Source organism: Nematostella vectensis, chromosome 7 (genome assembly GCF_932526225.1).
Source record: "Nematostella vectensis chromosome 7, jaNemVect1.1, whole genome shotgun sequence".
NCBI classification, from domain to species: Eukaryota; Metazoa; Cnidaria; class Anthozoa; order Actiniaria; family Edwardsiidae; genus Nematostella; species Nematostella vectensis.
The window spans coordinates 1,255,523-1,273,407 of record NC_064040.1 but is presented as its reverse complement, the minus strand read 5'-3'; the positions used below and the strand labels follow the sequence as shown (position 1 = coordinate 1,273,407).

General features: G+C 41.1%; 1 protein-coding gene across 2 annotated transcripts; it reads right to left on the bottom strand.

Moving 5' to 3' along the window:
• Positions 1-662: 662 nt before the first annotated feature.
• LOC5511921 (metastasis-associated protein MTA3) lies at positions 663-15,391 on the bottom strand. Of its 2 annotated transcripts, XM_048730629.1 has the most exons (22): positions 15,288-15,391; positions 14,544-14,611; positions 13,939-14,006; positions 13,758-13,851; positions 12,442-12,571; positions 11,720-11,783; positions 11,295-11,412; positions 10,337-10,439; positions 9,796-9,895; positions 9,452-9,569; positions 9,050-9,120; positions 8,222-8,296; positions 7,377-7,435; positions 6,855-6,967; positions 5,954-6,067; positions 5,324-5,404; positions 5,151-5,215; positions 4,613-4,829; positions 3,962-4,357; positions 2,855-2,944; positions 2,226-2,643; positions 663-1,829 (listed from the first exon to the last, which is right to left on the bottom strand). In XM_048730629.1, the coding sequence occupies exons 2-22, from the start codon at positions 14,575-14,577 to the stop codon at positions 1,592-1,594; spliced, it is 2,766 nt and encodes a 921-aa protein (XP_048586586.1). In that variant the 5' UTR covers positions 14,578-14,611; positions 15,288-15,391; the 3' UTR covers positions 663-1,591. The 2 variants fall into 2 exon arrangements, with proteins under 2 accessions (XP_048586586.1, XP_048586587.1); XM_048730630.1 differs by lacking the exons at positions 13,758-13,851; positions 13,939-14,006; positions 14,544-14,611; positions 15,288-15,391 and adding an exon at positions 12,654-12,774.
• Positions 15,392-17,885: the final 2,494 nt, after the last annotated feature.

Genomic DNA, 17,885 nt, shown 5'->3' with positions numbered 1-17,885 from the left:
ATCCTGGCTAGGTTTAAGTAGGCACTGATGATGAGGTGGGGGTGGTGAACCAAGCGTACAAACCTTCTACCCTGGCTAGGTTTACGTAGGCACTGATGATGAGGCGGGGGTGGTGAACCAAGCGTACAAACCTTCTACCCTGGCTAGGTTTACGTAGGCACTGATGATGAGGTGGGGAGGGTGAACCAAGCGTACAAACCTTCTACCCTGGCTAGGTTTACGTAGGCACTGATGATGAGGTGGGGGGTGGGGAGGGTGAACCAAGCGTACAAACCTTCTACCCTGGCTAGGTTTACGTAGGCACTGATGATGAGGAGGGGGGTGGGGAGGGTGAACCAAGCGTACAAACCTTCTACCCTGGCTAGGTTTACGTAGGCACTGATGATGAGGTGGGGGTGGGGAGGGTGAACCAAGCGTACAAACCTTCTACCCTGGCTAGGTTTACGTAGGCACTGATGATGAGGTGTGGGGTGGGGTGGGGAAGGCGGAGCAAGGGTACAAATCTTCGTTACTACCCTGGCTATGCTTGCATGGACACAGAGAGGAGGGGAGGGGAGAGTGTGACAGTTGCGTCCTCAGTGGCTATGTCAAGCGGGAGCAGTTTCAAACTGGACTTATACCGCTAACAAGGTCAATTTCACTCGGAAAATAACAACACGCACTAAACAACATACATCATCATAATATCAACACTGTACTACACCTGACAGGCTATAGAAAGATATCTTTACATGGAATTCTATTAATTTAAAGTCAAAAGATAATATTAATGTCAAAGAAAAATATCAAATCCGTCGACAAGAGCTAGTCTAACCAAGCGTGATATTTACAACACCTCGAAAATGCTTTCTTCATTGAAGTGGAAGGCGTCACCACATGGAAGCCCGCACAATGATGGGACTGTCGTCTTTATAGTACGGGCTACCTGTGGTGAAAAAAACGGAGGGGCTTAATGCGAAATATGCTAAATCTACGAAGTGTATAATGTGCGCATGATCTCGTCCAGGACTTGCTCAATTATAGTTATCTGTTCTTCCACGAGACCTCGAGAATGCAGTACCTTAGCATGTCATTCACCAGTCTGACGAATAGTACGGCGTGGCGCCAGTATGGACCGAGTTGAACCGTTTATTCGAACCCGACACAATTAGTCCCGGAGCCACACTAGGAAGCCTTATTTGAAAGGCTCCTCATTTTGCAACACAGCTCGCGCACAATTTTAGCACGCCTTGAAGCCTTTGCAATAGTTCCCTACTCCCTACCGTTTAGGCAGATATCGCACAAGTTCCCTCACGCAGCACAACAGTCCAAAACACCTAAAGTATCAATAGAGATTTCTCCAGTTCTCGAGACAGAACACAAATTAACCGCCCATTTTCGTGTACATCAATCACACCAGACAGCTAAAAGCCGCATAATCCGACCAGGTCATTAACTGACGAATTCCCCTCTGGACGCTATTTGATGATATCCCCTAGGGTTGCTATCTGATGATATTCCCCTCAGGTCGCTATCTGGCGTTATTCCCCTCGGGTCGCTATCTGGTCATAATCTCCTCAGGTCGCAATTTGGCGATATTCACTTGTCCCTTTTAATCATCGTCGATAACTATAGGCGAGGACTCCTGGTTGGTAGGCGCGACTGGTTCTTTTTTGATCTCGTTGCTGACTGCGTCCTTTTTTATCTCGTTGGCGGTGGCGTCTTGGTTGTTCACGATAGGCTTGGCGTCAATAATCAGTTCCCGTAGCTTGGGGTTGCACTGGACGAGCTTCCACGGCTTGCGTGCGACTTTTCTCACGGCGTCTGCCACTAGAGTCTTCCTCGATTTCCTGACAAAAAAATAGATCTCGTTATTTCAGTATTTGCTAGGAATAGAATAGTTGGCTTATGAAACAACACTTAAAAAACATCCGTTCGAGGGCTATATGTTAGAAAACTGTTGAACTGTTGTTATGTAAATCCTCAAGTTTACTTTGTTGTTCGCTGTGCTTTTATTTGATTATTTAGATTCAAGAAAAAAAAAACTTTTTTTTGCTATATTAAACCAGTCATCATTAGAGAAAGACTCAGTAGACAATAGAAATAACCAAAGTGTTGCTGGTTAAGTACAATAGACCGATATCTGGCGTTAGCTAGACGCCATTTTGAAAATTACCCAGAAGACCCTAGGGGAAATATGGTTCTCTACGTCCCGTGTAGAGCTCGACTTACATAGGTTGTGTTACCTTGTTTTTCGGCTAGCAGTGTAGAGGAACTCCTCAGGGGGGTCGATATACTGAGGGTTGTTCTTGTCCCGATGCGTGTGTGGCGTGCCGTTGCCCTGGTAATGACTGCGCCTGTTCACGTTGGCTGGCCGCTGAACAGGCTTACTGCTGGCGTTCATGACTGGGCCGCCCTTGCCTTGCGCGGCTTGCTTGGGGAGCAAGAAGGGCTTGCCCTTGTCCGCGTGGTTTTGCCCGCTGGCCGCGCGGCCCTGGGCCTGACCGTTGTTGTACGACGTCACTGAGTGATGCGCGTACGGCATGATCTTGTTAGACCCAGGCCCTATGGCCGGGCTGACGTCACAGTAGGCGGGGTAGCTGCGCTGCTTAGGCGCCTCGGTGGCTGTGGCGTGCACGGTCTGCTCATGGTGCGTCAGGCTCGCTACAAAGGGAACACGGCACGTTACACACGGAACGACACGCGATCAACACAGTGTGCACCACGCAATACTTTTTCAGATCAAGTTTATGTTCGGCTAAAAATTTAGAGTAGCTGGCATAAGAAAGGGGTCCCACCAAATCCTACCCCCTCTTGAAAAGTGACGAAAAAGGACGAGACCTACCTTGGTAAAAGTGACCAGGACGAGACCTACCTTGGTTATGAAGAATCTTGCCGCAGTATGTGCACTCACAGCCCTTTTTCCCCAGAGGAGATGTTGCACTAAGCCGCTTGGGTGCAGGCCCTATGAGGAAAAATGAAGAGAATCAGAAAATTTGTTTAAAAAAAAGAAGAAAAACCAAATCTGTTTTCTTGTGCCGTTAAGCATAGCCTTACAGTGTAACACGTGCTACCGTGGCCACCTTGATAGTGTGGAGAAAGCCAATGAGGACACGAGAGACGCGATATCTGATACGAAGCGCGCTACCGTGGCCACCTTGACAGTTGTGTGGAGAAAGCCAATGAGGACGCGAGAAACGTGATATCTGATACGACGCGCGCTACCGTGGCCACCTTGACAGTTGTGTGGAGAAAGCCAATAAGGACGCGAGAAACGTGATATCTGATACGACGCGCGCTACCGTGGCCACCTTGACAGTGTGGAGAAAGCCAATGAGGACACGAGAGACGCGATATCTGATACGAAGCGCGCTACCGTGGCCACCTTGACTGTTGTGTGGAGAAAGCCAATAAGGACACGAGAAACGTGCTATCTGATACGACGCGCGCTACCGTGGCCACCTTGACAGTTGTGTGGAGAAAGCCAATGAGGACGCGAGAAACGTGATATCTGATACGACGCGCGCTACCGTGGCCACCTTGACAGTTGTGTGGAGAAAGCCAATAAGGACACGAGAAACGTGATATCTGATACGAAGCGCGCTACCGTGGCAACCTCTTCACAGTTGTGTGGAGTAAACCAATGAGGACGCGAGAAACGTGATATCTGATACGACGCGCGCTACCGTGGCCACCTTGACCTTGACAGTTGTGTGGACTAAGCCAATGAGGACGCGAGAAATACCAATTACTTCACCATCAATGCCGCTCAAATAAAGCGTGTTGGTATCAGAGTAGCTGCTCTTATTTCATGCTATCAAGTGACATGTCAATCAACTCACCATCAATGCCGCTCAGATAAGAGTAGCTGCTCTTATTTCATGCTATCAAGTGACATGTCAATCAACTCACCATCAATGCCGCTCAGATAAGAGTAGCTGCTCTTATTTCATGCTATCAAGTGACATGTCAATCAACTCACCATCAATGCCGTTCTGCTGAAGTGTGCTGGTATCAGAGTAGCTCCTCTTCCTGGCCAGCATGTGGTTGGTATTAGCAGCCACTGCCTTGGTGGGAGGGATGGCGGCGTATTTCCAGTCACTCGCCTTGGGCGTGATGGGTGGGATAGTCATCTTATGCGGCGGCATCATTTTCCTAGCAGGGGAGGTCACGTGGTGGGCAGGGGAGGTGGGAGGTGGGGAAGTGTTATCCTGATGGCTGTTGATCCCAGGGAGGGGTAGGAGGGTAGGTTTGGCTGGCTTGGGTTTGCGTGGGTTTGCTTTGATTTGTTCCACTGCTTTTTCAAGAACTCTGTGCTTCATCTTGCGTTCAGCCTTGAGAATTGCAGTGCATTTGGGATCAGTGACTCTCTTTATGCCTTAAGAAGAGAAAAGAGTCAAAAGTATACAGAATTTAGGACTGGCTGATTCTTGCTTAAGGGTGTTAATAGTAGTTTCAATGTCTTAAAGAAAGATTAACAACTACAGAACCACAACTACTATCGAAAATACAACATCCTATTTGCTAGAGAACTCAAAAATAATCATTAACAAGTCCGATACTTCTTCAATAATAGAAAAAACTGAATATTACGTTACTTTCTTCAACTTAATACTGAACCTCCTTCACTTACATTGTGCCTTGATCTCTGCAAGGTTGAGATTCGCCCCAGGGGCACGTGCCCAGTGTCGAACATCGATCAAGTCACCACACAATCGCCGCGATACCCGAGTCAGATGGGTGGAGCACATGTAGAACGGTGAGCGTGGCTTAAGCTTGCGTGGGCTTGGAGGCCTGTAACCATGGTTACAAGTCAGGTGACGGGACAGGTGTGCCTTGGTGTTGAATAACTGAAATCAAACAACGGGTGAGTGAGGCCATGTTTCTAAACCACAAAAAGTACATGGCTAATAAGGGCAGACTAGAGAAGTCAGAGAAAGTAAAAATGTTTTATCATCACATCAGTCATCTATTTTATTCACTATATTATTTGCCTCCAAATGAACAAATAAATAAGTGAACTAACAAATACACTTGAAAAATGCCAAGCTCTAGAAGCATTTTTAACGTTTTCCGGCATACTCCACACAAATGAGAACCAGTTTGCAAGCAAAGACCTGTCCAACGTGAAGCCAAACTGTCTGCAGACGCAGATGAGAGTGTGTATTTACCTTTTCACAGCCCCGAACAACACACTTGTACATCTTGTGTGTTTGCATGTGACTTGATAAGCGCTCTGTAGAAATATATAAAGGCAAGGAAAATAAGCAGGGATTTCTCCAATAATAATCGAATAATTTAAAAACAATGATTCTGAACTTTGATGCTTAATAATCATGCTGACCTGCTCTGTTGAACACCTTGCCACACACCCTACATGTGTACCTGGGCTCCAATCCCGCCTGACCACGCCCAGAGAACCCATCTGCAAACATTATACCCATCAGTGACAAGCTAAATACATTATACCCATCAGTGACAAGCTAAATACATTATACCCATCAGTGACAAGCTAAATACATTATACCCATCAGTGGCAAGCTAAATACATTATACCCATCAGTGACAAGCTAAATACATTATACCCATCAGTGACAAGCTAAATACATTATACCCATCAGTGACAAGCTAAATACATTATACCCATCAGTGACAAGCTAAATACATTATACCCATCAGTGACAAGCTAAATACATTATACCCATCAGTGACAAGCTGAATACATTATACCCATCAGTGACAAGCTAAATACATTATACCCATCAGTGACAAGCTAAATACATTATACCCATCAGTGACAAGCTAAATACATTATACCCATCAGTGACAAGCTAAATACATTTTACCCATCAGTGACAAGCTAAATACATTATACCCATCAGTGACAAGCTAGAAGGCGGCTTGACTGTATGCACTCTTTATATCTGTTATTTTATAATTATTTCAGAGCCACAGAAACATTACAGGGTCTTACCTGGCTTTTTCAGGCCACCATACTTCTTCCAGTAAATCCAGCACAAAGTACAAAGCCAGAACTTGTGCTGTGAGTTGGAAGGGCTCCACGGGTACCACTGCTGAGAGGTACAACCTACAAGATAATGACAGCATTTATAAGAAAGATTCCAGCCTATAAGATAATGATGGCATTTCTATGAGATGGCATTTATATGAAAAATTATAGCCTACAAGGTAATGACTCGTGCATATAAAAGTTTATGGCCTACAAAATAATGAGAGCATGTATATGAAAGATGACGGCCTAAAAGATAAAGGTGCATGCATATGAAAGATTACGGCCTACAAGATAATGACAACATGTATATGAGACTGTAGCCTTTACAAGATGACAGCATATATATGAGAGATTACGGCCTACAAGAAAATGACAGCCTGTATATGAAAGATTACGGCCTACAAGATAATGACAGCATGTATATGAAAGATTACGGCCTACAAGATAATGACAGCCTGTATATGAAAGATTACAGCCTACAAGATAATGATGGCATTTATATGATATTACAGCCTAAAAGATAATATGGGAGATTAAAGCCTAGAAGATAATGACAGCATGTATATAAAAGTTTACGGCCTACAAGATAATGACAGCATATATATAAGAGATTACGTCCTACAAGAAAATGACAGCCTGTATATGAAAGATTACAGCCTACAAGATAATGATGGCATTTATATGATATTACAGCCTAAAAGATAATATGGGAGATTAAAGCCTAAAAGATAATGACAGCATGTATGTAAATGATTAAAGTCTACAAGATAATCGTGGCAAAATCCTGGCAGTGTCTGGAATTTTGAGAAACTCCAACATACTGGCCACATCGGTGGAGGGGTGAAAATGATGGTCTACTTACCATAGCAGCCTTCACAGGTAGCCCCCACCAGGTTACTGGTCACGCCTGGGGGAGGCGTGAGGATAATTGTGGAAGTCTGTTTCTTGCCGGGCTGTGCAGGGTTACTTGGGGCCCTGGGTAAAAAAACACGAGATTTCATTCATCGAAAAATAATGAAAGAATTTAGATCAGGCCAATTCATATGTACTCCCCAATAAAACCATATTACGCTTAGCATCCATTTTCATTGGGTTATTCATGCAAGTACAGGAGCGTAGCAAGGGGTGGGGCACTGGGGGCATGTGCCCCCCCCCCCAATATTTCCTTAATGTTTCTGTATTGTGCCCCCGCCCCAATCTGGAATGGCTTGCTACTAGATATACTTTATTCAATCAAATATACTATTGAAGACAAGAGTTTTGGGTCATTACTTTTAGTTAAATTGTAAATGGACGTTGGATGTTCACATGTTAATAAAATAATAGGGCAGAGACAATCTTTAACTATCACCATTCAATAGAATTCTGGATTCCCTAAACTTACAATCCTGGGATGTATATTTGTGTCAGGTTGCATTCTTTGGAAACAGCCTTTTGGCGTTTCTGAAAGAAAGGACAGTAAAATCAGACGACATATCAAAGATGTATGTCAAATAGGTAAGGCAGGAGTACACAAGTGTGGCAAAATTAAAGGAAGCTACAGACCTGGCCATTAATACCATATCCAGAGCTTTAAACTAAACTAGGGTTATGTCCACACCTGTACGAGGTAAACGACGTGTCTTCCTACAGACCTTCCTACAGGTAGAGACCTTCCTACAGGTAAAGACCTTCCTACAGGTAAAGACCTTCCCACAGGTAGAGACCTTCCCACAGGTAAAGACCTTCCTACAGGTAGAGACCTTCCTACAGGTAAAGACCTTCCTACAGGTAAAGACCTTCCTACAGGTAAAGACCTTCCTACAGGTAAAGACCTTCCTACAGGTAAAGACCTTCCTACAGGTAAAGACCTTCCTACAGGTAAAGACCTTCCCACAGGTAAAGACCTTCCCACAGGTAAAGACCTTCCTACAGGTAAAAACCTTCCTACAGGTAAAGACCTTCGTACAGGTAAAGACCTTCCTACAGGTAAAGACATTCCTACAGGTGAAGACCTTCCTACAGGTAAAGACCTTCCTACAGGTAAAGACATTCCTACAGGTAAAGACCTTCGTACAGGTAAAGACCTTCCTACAGGTAAAGACCTTCCTACAGGTGAAGACCTTCCTACAGGTAAAAACCTTCCTACACACCTGGCCAAAACCAAATCCAGGGCTTAAACTGGGGTTTAAGCTTATACTTTTTATTTGATGGCTTTACTGACTTGTTCTAAAGTAGAGCAAAACTCACCTGTTGTAGGTATCTATCTGTGGTTTTCCACATGTAGTAGTACTCAACAATACTAGAGAAACTCTTCCATGGGAGCTGAAAGAGAACGAAATAAGCAGGCACTTAATCATTTTTAAATGCACTTTTGATAATACATTTGCTTAAACTTACACTATAATTATTGAAGATCTAATACAAAAGAAGCAGAAACAAATAACATACTGCATTTTTATAATGAATATATTTTCATCTTAGGGAAGGGTCATAATTTATCCAGGGGTGAGCTGCTAAGTTGAATTTTTTTACCGTTCAAAACTTCCAACCCTTCCCCCATTTAAAGCCCAAAAATTGTGACCCTCACCCAAAAATGCAACCAAAAATTAAGGCCCTCCTCCAAAACAAAAAGAATGTTAATCCATTAACTTTGTCCATGTAAATTTTTGGTCGTTTTTATACTATTTCACCAAAGGGAGTGAAAAAACTATTCAGGTGCAGAATATTGAGAAAACAGGACATGCTTTGTGGAGACCCCCTAAAATAGCTGGTTTACTTTATTAAAATTATAGTCAATTATCGTCTAGCCGTGGGATACTCTTGAAGCATCCTCAAGTCAAGAGCAGTGTTGATTTCAAGCCCATATTCACAAAGTATATGTGGTATTGTATATAGCGGGTCTGGGGGCATACTCCCCACTAGAATGTTTGTCATTATTGTTAATTAAAAGCTAAATAGAATCATTAGAGCTCTTTTTTTAAATAATGACCCTTCCCTTAGACAAGAACCATGATTCATAAACATCATTTTTATAACTGACAAATGTAAGGTCTGACTTTTGAAAGGCTAACTTACAAAGTCTTTTTGAATGTCGTTGAAGTCTTTGCCATACTTTTGAAGAGCTTCCTCAAACAGGTTTGCTTCACCTATGAAGACACACAAGTATATATTAAAATACACATGGAAACGGGTGGAAACGGTTGCCATTATCTGGAATGCTTTTTTCCAGCTAAATATCAGACTGCACCTCAGAGAATGTTCATCAGTGGCTCCTTTGTTCTTGTTTAATTAAAAATAAATATGTTTATTTGCAAAGAAAACCTCCAATGAACCATGCACACAAGTCCTGTGCTTGAGGAACAATATTTGATGAAAAATACCACAGTAACTTGCTTGAGTTAGCTGACGGACTTGGTATCAAGCAGCAGAGTAAATTAGCGGCATGATTGAAGAAATGCAAATGCCTGTGAATCTTACCTGCCGACCAGTCTTCCATCTCATCCCGGCATAGGACAGGTCCTCCAGACGGCACAAGCTGAGACAAGGCCTTGCCCACTTGATACATACTGTTATGCAGGGTGGTCATAGCATGGAACTGCAGCAAACAACAGGGTTACATTACAAAATTGAACAACTGTTAGAGAGAACTAGTTACCCACATCTTTGCCCTTGTTTTTATTAAATATCTGAAGACAAATTATGTGAAGACATTATGAAATAACCGTATAAAAATAAATTTCTAGAAATTATCACAAATGTAAAAAGGATATAATTTTATGATCCTTCAATAAGAAATAGCCCATTTTTTGGTATCTACTCACCAAGGTCACATCTCTTGATGCAGCAGCAGCGCTCATGTGCAGACTTGGCTGCTTAACTGAGCTGCTGCAGTCCAGTGCTCTGGCAAATGTACCAACAGATCTGTAAAACAACACAAATACTAATCATTACACAAACTTTTACAGCGCGGCATGCACTACCATCGCCACCATTACAAAGTTTAGAGAAAGTTGGTATCTAGAATGCAAAAATCACAGTTTAGATTGACAGAAAAAAATGCTTGAAAAACATGATTTAGGTTAGAAGATGATTTGGGTTACTGGAAACATGATTTAGGTTACAAGATGATTTGGGTGACTGGAAACATGGTTTTAGCATCAGTAACATGATTTGGATTTGACAGGAGGATAGGGAAAGGGAACAAATGCAACTTGTGAACAGGAGGATAGGGAAAGGGAACAAATGCAACTTGTGAAAAAATGGTGATCTACAGTAGAGCCCACTTCGGGATCATGAAATAATAGTAGCATTTAAACAGTAACTACTCGCTTCATGCACAGTATGGTGGGCTATCAAACTTACCTGGCAACAACCAAGAACTGGTCCACTTGGCGGTCTGAAAGAGAATTATCTGGTTTCCAAACAAGAGTCTCCATCTGAGAAAGGTCTCTGTCATCTGTAGAAGCTGTAAAGAGAATTATTCATTTAACACATTGATCCCTTGCTACAGTACAGCCTGGAAGAAACTTAACAGCGTCGCGCTCGTTTTTTGCGTGTTTTTTAGTGTAGTTTGAGTGTAGTGCATGCGCAGATTTTGTGTGTAAAAGGCTGAGTGTACTACACGATCGGTGCGTGTAGTTCTTCTTTGTTATGCAGGAATGTTGGCTATTGTTCGCTCGAATTTTATATGCAGGAAGAACTATCGATAATGCCAAAAATACTTTCATACAAAACCCACATGAAACGAGGATGTTTTAGTTAAAGCGTGCAGGCATGTATGCATTAAAATAATGCGGTCTGTTGTTCGTTCTCTCGGCTTGCGTATGACAAAACTAATCGAGTGCTTTACCGATTGTGACGTTCTTTATAGCAAATTCAAGCTTAGATAGAGATGATTCCTTTTCGAGTTGTCTGTTTGATGCACGAGTTTAAAAGCAAGAGAAAACAGTCATAGTTTAGTTGCCACCGACATTGTACTGTCTTTATTTTGCAAAGGCGAGCGAATATCAATTGTCACCTCGCTCTCTCGGCTTGCATATCTGAGCAAAAAGAAACAGATACCTCAGCGTCTTTTTTGAGTTTTTTTTTCAATTCTATGCAAAAATATAAACTTATGATTAATGCATTTCTTGGGAACAAGGCATTTATCAACTTACGATTAAAGCATTTCTTGGGAACAAGGCATTTATCAACTTATGATCAATGCATTTCTTGGGAACAAGGCATTTATCAACTTACGATCAATGCATTTCTTGGGAACAAGGCATTTATCAACTTAGGATCAATGCATTTCTTGGGAACAAGGCATTTATCAACTTACGATCAATACATTTCTTGGGAACAAGGCATTGGTAGTTAGGTCCAATGCCCATCTCTCCTCGGTCTGCCACCAGGGACTTTTGCTGAGGGTCGTACACCAGAAAGTAGCAAAACCAGTCCTGGAATAAACAAAAAACAAATAGAGTTGAGCTTTGCAACAAAGCCTTGACCAGGGATGGGAGCTTTTATCAGTTTGTTTTTATGATTTCTATAGTTGACAAGTTTGGTAACAGTTTGAGGCCTAGTTATGTATATTTTTTATTACTGGTTTCACAGATAGAAACTTTGCCCCTGCACTAATCTCACAACCTAAGAAGAGTAACTTATGTCGCCATTGTTATGCTCCCAAGCAATAATGAGTCACACAAATCATCCATTCTGTTATCATGTATTTAGGGAGTGTACCTAGAAGGGAGCTATACTAACCTCTTTCTCAAGGTATTTAGGGAGCACCTCTGCTTCATTGTACAGTGTGACCAGACATTTTCCCCTGTAAAGCATTAAAAAAGTTAACCAATATAGAGATAAATTGAGATAAATTTGATAGGAGCGGAACCCTGATTTTACAGATAAAAACATTTTCTATTGATTTCACAGATAAAGACATTTTCCTAAAGAATAAAAAAGGTAACCAATATAGAGGTAATAGAGGTAAATTTGTTAGAAGTAGAACCATGATTTCATAATATATCTCAGGAAATTGCTTTGATATAATGTCTTGACATTTTCCTTTTACAGTCTGTCCTGAGCATAATATAGATGAAATTTTGTCTTTGTGGATATAAGAAAACTGGGTTTTTAATTTCTTGCATATATAAATATTAGAAACACTCCTTTTTTTAAGTAAATTCTTTCAAGATGGGATTATAAAAAAAGGTCTGCTAAATCTACGTAGACAAACCATGTAGTCTTTTTTATTACTAAATCTACGTAGACAAACCATGTAGTCTTTTTTAATTAAATTATTTTCTCAATAATAAGTAAAATGGCTTTGAACATCCAATGTCAAATTTTGAAAACAGATTTCTTACCACAGCACAAGAGCTACTCTACACATAACAATAAATATGTTTTACATAATTCAATATAATTTGAAACTCATAGTCAATGATTAAAAGTATATCTAATCATATCAATTTAAATCATACCTAATAGTATTAGCATTAATGTTTTCATACTGCCGAGAGAGGAAGACCTCTCTGTGACTCAGTTGGTGTCGTGATACATCTTCAAGTTCAATGTCACCCATTTCTACTTCAGCGTCTTCCTCCGCTTGCACTGTAAGGGAGGGGCTTGTTAGTAGATGAGAAATGAATCTGATGACGGCGGTGTTGAGTGCAGATCTTTGAACAATACCCACTTGTTAATCAACTTGGATAACTTGGATAAAAATGTTTTGAATGCATAGCAACCAGCTTGGGATTTGATTTCTAGAACAAGAACAGCAGCATCTACAACAAAAAGTGTCTTCGAAACAAAATATCCAATTTCAAGCAAACTTTAGTAAACTGATTTTTGTTATTGCAGGAAATCATAGATGTTGGCTGAAAAAAGTAGCAAATTAAATGTTGTAATGTCATGCTGGTTCAACAGGAAATTGACGAACGACTGTTTTTGGTTTAGAAAAAAAATTATCCATTTAAATAAAAAAAAAATCGATTTCATCTTAGAGATTACTATATTTGCAGGCACTATTGATGCGTTTGATGTCAAAGTGTTAGAGTGAAATGATTCAAAAGGGGGATATTGATGTCAAAGTGTTAGAGGGAAATGATTCAGGAGGGGGATATTGACAAGTGGAGACTTGTACCAAGTCAAATCCAGAAAACAACCATTTAAAATTGTTTATATGATTCAATATATAACTTTTAGGAGATTCCGCAATAATGGCATGGTAGAAGTTAGACCTGAAGATAGATGGTGGTTGTTGAACAATGTTGGTTATTCAAAGTATGCAAAAAACCAAAGTGAAACTTGATATGCAGCCATGCACAACACCCACAACCACCATAACCTATAGTTATACACAAATAAATTCATACATACACCCTGCTAGGAACTTTAAGCGATTGCCGCACAGAAAGTTTTGTTATTGATTTATTTGTAGACACAAAACAAATTATTTGCTGTAATGAAGGTTTCTGTCTAAATTTTCAAGGATGAAATTTTTCCCAATAATCTTTTGCAACTCAACTGTGGTATGATCATTTCGTACAATCGAAACGAAAACATATTAAAAAATATAAATAACCTGTGAAAATAGTACGCAAAAATGGCTAAACTGCAGAATACCCGTCCACTTATTTGCATTTTCCTTGTATTTACTGCCTCGTTCTATAGAAATCGAGGTGTGAAGTCTCATTGTTAACTCTTTGTGGACGGGTAAAAATTGTTTCAAGTACTATGAAAAGCATAGGCTTTAATTTCCCACAAAATATAATCATTGATAATTATTAAAACTTACATAAATGTTTCTCTGCCTGGATACCCAAAGTCGACGATAAATCTCTTTTTCTGTAAAAGCACTGGACTTTCGCCTCAACCTGGCCATTGCTGGTCTAGAAATAAAGGCAGAGAAGAAATGTTAAAGGAAGAGTTGTAAGTTGACAGTTGTATTATATGGTCACCTTAACATAATGCGTTACCTTTGTCAATTCTTCGATTCTTCGTATTTGATACGGCAAAGATGGATTGGTCTCAACATAAACGTAATCTACGGAAGAAATAATGTGTTATGGAGTGTAGTTTTAGCTTTTAGCTGTAGTACTGTACATTTTAGGCATCTGCGAAAGATGAGACGCACATGTCTCGGGCAAAATGTGGGGATCCCATCATTCGCCGGGTACACAGCAAAAATAATACGCGAAAAAATATTTAAATCGATATTTTTTATCAAACGATTTTAAAGTAAAATTACAATAGTACGGAATGTGGGAAGAATTGTGTTAAATACATGAATGAATGGTAAATTTGCTTGGACATTCATCGTTGCGGCTTCGGACGATGCATTGAAAAGCAGTTCGCTTTGTTTGAGTTTTCCCGGCACAAGTACAAAATAACGCAATCGCACACGTGCATTTAACTGTTTCCCGGTGAACGTCAGTGGAAGTGAAAACGCTTAGAACTTCATTTGAATCAAGTTGATGGTCTAGAAGATAGAACTAAAGGGATTTTCGTTAAATTTACGGCGGTGGGAAGTTCGACATTTCGGGTTGAAAACTCGAAGCGAGAGTCAATCACTCGTACTCACCTCCAACCCGGAAAACGTTCGCTGGATTCGCCATCGCTCATAAGTGGTAGGCAGATCAGAGCTTCTGACTGCGATCGATGAGAATTATAAATGGGAATTAGTCTTCATGGAGATATGGCGCCGTATTCCCCGATCCAAACGTCAATTACCACACGACGGCCATTATTGTTCGTCCCCCGTGAACACGCGTCTCCCTCGAGTGACGTCACGGACCCCCCTGAATCGGAATTGCCGAACACACGCCCTAACACTTACTGCGCAAACTCGCCATTTATCGCCGCCCATTCGGCTGACACAGCCTTTGATTGACAGCTTGTTTACTATTTTTGTTTTCAGGTTGACACCCCTTACTGGGGCATCCCTTACTGTGATTGGTTGGTGGTTTCCAATAGCAGTAAGGTTTCGTTGGTTGTCACGAATCTATTTGACAGGACACACTAAGAAACATTCTTAAATTATGAATATTATTTGTTTCGACTTGATTATATGCCCTTCGGTGATATTCGGTGAGTGAACAGAACCATCTTGGAATATTACGTGGGGGGTATGTACCGGCACCCCCCTAGATCTGGTTTAGAATGTTGACATGTAATAGTGATCCAACCACTCTCGACCGTGTCATGGTCTTGCTGGTTTGAACATGTAACCCACCACTCATCTAGGTGTATTTCGTTCAGACGCTTTCGAAAACTATCCTGTCGCTACTAATTCATTTTACCACTGTTTCCATAACCTTATACTCACCAAATTTTGACGAATTTCGCGCTAAATTGCCTTACAAGCCGCTGTACATGTAGATTGCCATCAAAACACAAAGACAGACATCTTATGTAATGACGTCACAGTAAACTAACACCACGCAGACTCTGTTGTTATCCTGACGCCTCTTAAAGAACCGGTTCAACCGGTTTCACTTCAGGGCGGGCTAGAGTATGGAGGCGGAGCTTGTGTGACTGATTGAGAGTCGCACAAACAGTAAGCCGACATCTCTCGGGAGTGAGAGTCGCTCATTGACGCGTTCCACGCAACCTGACGCAGTAACATAAACTGAACACCTTGAAATCATGACTTTTGATAATAATCAATGTATTCATTATTATAAAAGTTTAGCCTTACAATATATTTCCTTGTATTTAAGGAAGGTAATTTAAGTTTCATCCTGAACACTGGAAACCAGCTTGCTTCTCATCTGTTCCCGGCATTTTTCCCCCTGGTGAAGTCGCAAATGAAAGTGGATTCTGTAATTCAACTTATCATCAGAATTTCGGGCTCGCGTTCCTCACACTTTTGTGTGCTCTGCAATGTGTTTCCCTAAAAGACTGGAAGCACAAGTATGAAGGCTACGTCCGAATCAAGGGGGCGAATCAGGGCTTTCTATTAAAAAAAATGTATAAGGGTAGGTAAGTCTTAGCCTAATTGAATTGAGAGCTTTTGACAATCTTTAGATTATACTTAGTTAAAGAAAAAAAAACAAGAACAACCTTATACTAAAACCAACTTTTAGATTACTCTACATTACGTGTTATTCGCCAACCCTGGGGTAGATATACTTTGCAAGAGCTAAACCTCCTTTTTCGATCCTGTTAGTTATAAGACATAGAAAGCTACGCCAAAGGTCTTACTTCGATTTCCTATCGCCCGAGGTCTATCGACCCCTAACCAAACAGCACTTGGGGGCAGTGTGTAGAATATCGACGGAATCTCAGAATATAGAATCATCAAATCCATAAAAAATACCTGGCAATTTATTACTTTCTTCAAACCTCTCATCAACTCCTAATCTGCACCTTTGATTTGATTTTCCATTTTCCAGATTTGAGTTGCGATTCACACACCGAGCGACGTGTTTCATGCTAAACACCGACATCTGCCCGTAGCTATTTATAGATTTGAAGGGTACTCGTCAAATAATTATTTCCTTATATGCCAGTTCGGTGAATTCACGGCACGCAGTGATCACGTGAAACAGGAACTTCCCAGGATCCTTGAGTGACAGAATGCGAAAGAGAAACTTTAAAACAAACACAGGATTGTCGTTTTGATCATCAACGCTTTTATAACTCTTACTGCGAACTCGTCTTGCCACGTCAACAAAAGTAATATTTTTAACATTGGTCTGTTCATTATTGCTTTTATTTCACAGCCTTTTATGCGGTATTACTTTACCTCTTTACATCTCTTCAGAGAACACAACGTTCTATCAAGCCCCCCCATTCTCTCTTTAATTTATGCGAATATCACCGCAAGCGTCTCGCGCCGATGACAAGAAATCCTTTGTTTGTGGGCATGGCTGTCACGCCACCCGATAGACCGCGTGACACAATAGGCTCCGCCCTCTGTGAAAGGCAGCTGAAGTGGCTGTGACTTTACGTCTGTTTTGTAACCCGCCTTGATGTTTCCCATTTGCGTAACCACACGCTTTAGATATGTGCGGGAATTGCATGATAAGAAATAATAGATGTTCATATTCGTACTTACAGTAACCTCACCCAGGCTTAAAAAAATCAATTTCACTTTTACATCGCCATATACCATGACCTTTTAAATTACGACTATTATAATTTTGACATTTGGTCTACCTTTAAAGTATGTATACTTTATCAAGGTGAAAGCCTTTTTGGCATGATTTAACACAAGTCAATTTGCGATGCGGCATATCGCCTTGGAGAAAGGACCTTATTGATTAGTTTATATTTAGATAATATAATATAGAGTAACAGGGCCTCTTATAACCAGAGCACCATAATGTTGAGGGGACTGCCCGGATTTATTCACAATTCAATCAAAACTCCAATGCGGGTACAGTTCGTCATAGCGATTTTACGACATTCGAAGTATCGGCTTTCTCACGCGGTAAATAACACGCTTTTGCAGATGCTGATTTTACGAAATTCGATGTATCGGCTTTCTCACGCGGTAAATAACACGCTTTTGCTGATTTTACGACATTCGATGTATCGGCTTTCTCACGCGGTAAATAACGCTCTTTTGCAGACGCTGATTTTACGACATTCGATATATCGGCTTTCTCACGCGGTAAATAACACGCTTTTGCAGATGCTGATTTTACGACATTCGATGTATCGGCTTTCTCCCGCGGTAAATAACACGCTTTTGCAGATGCTGATTTTACGACATTCGATGTATCGGTTTTCTCACGCGGTTAATAACACGCTTTTGCGGTGGGTGTGGTCTGGTTATATTTTAACCCTAAAAGATACTAAAATGGGCGTGGTCTATATTCCAACCCTAAAAGATACTAAAGTGGGCGTGGTCTGGTTTTATTTTAACCCTAAAAGATACTAAAGTGGGCGTGGTCTGGTTATATTGTAACCCTAAAAG

Coding starts and splice junctions, on each gene's coding strand:
- LOC5511921 (XM_048730629.1), bottom strand. CDS start 14,577: ATGGCGAATCCAGCGAACGTTTTCCGGGTTGGAG. Junction 12,572..13,757: donor CCAGGCAGAGAAACATTTAT/GTAAGTTTTAAT, acceptor CCTCCCTTACAG/TGCAAGCGGAGGAAGACGCT. Junction 11,784..12,441: donor ATTAATGCTAATACTATTAG/GTATGATTTAAA, acceptor AATGCTTTACAG/GGGAAAATGTCTGGTCACAC.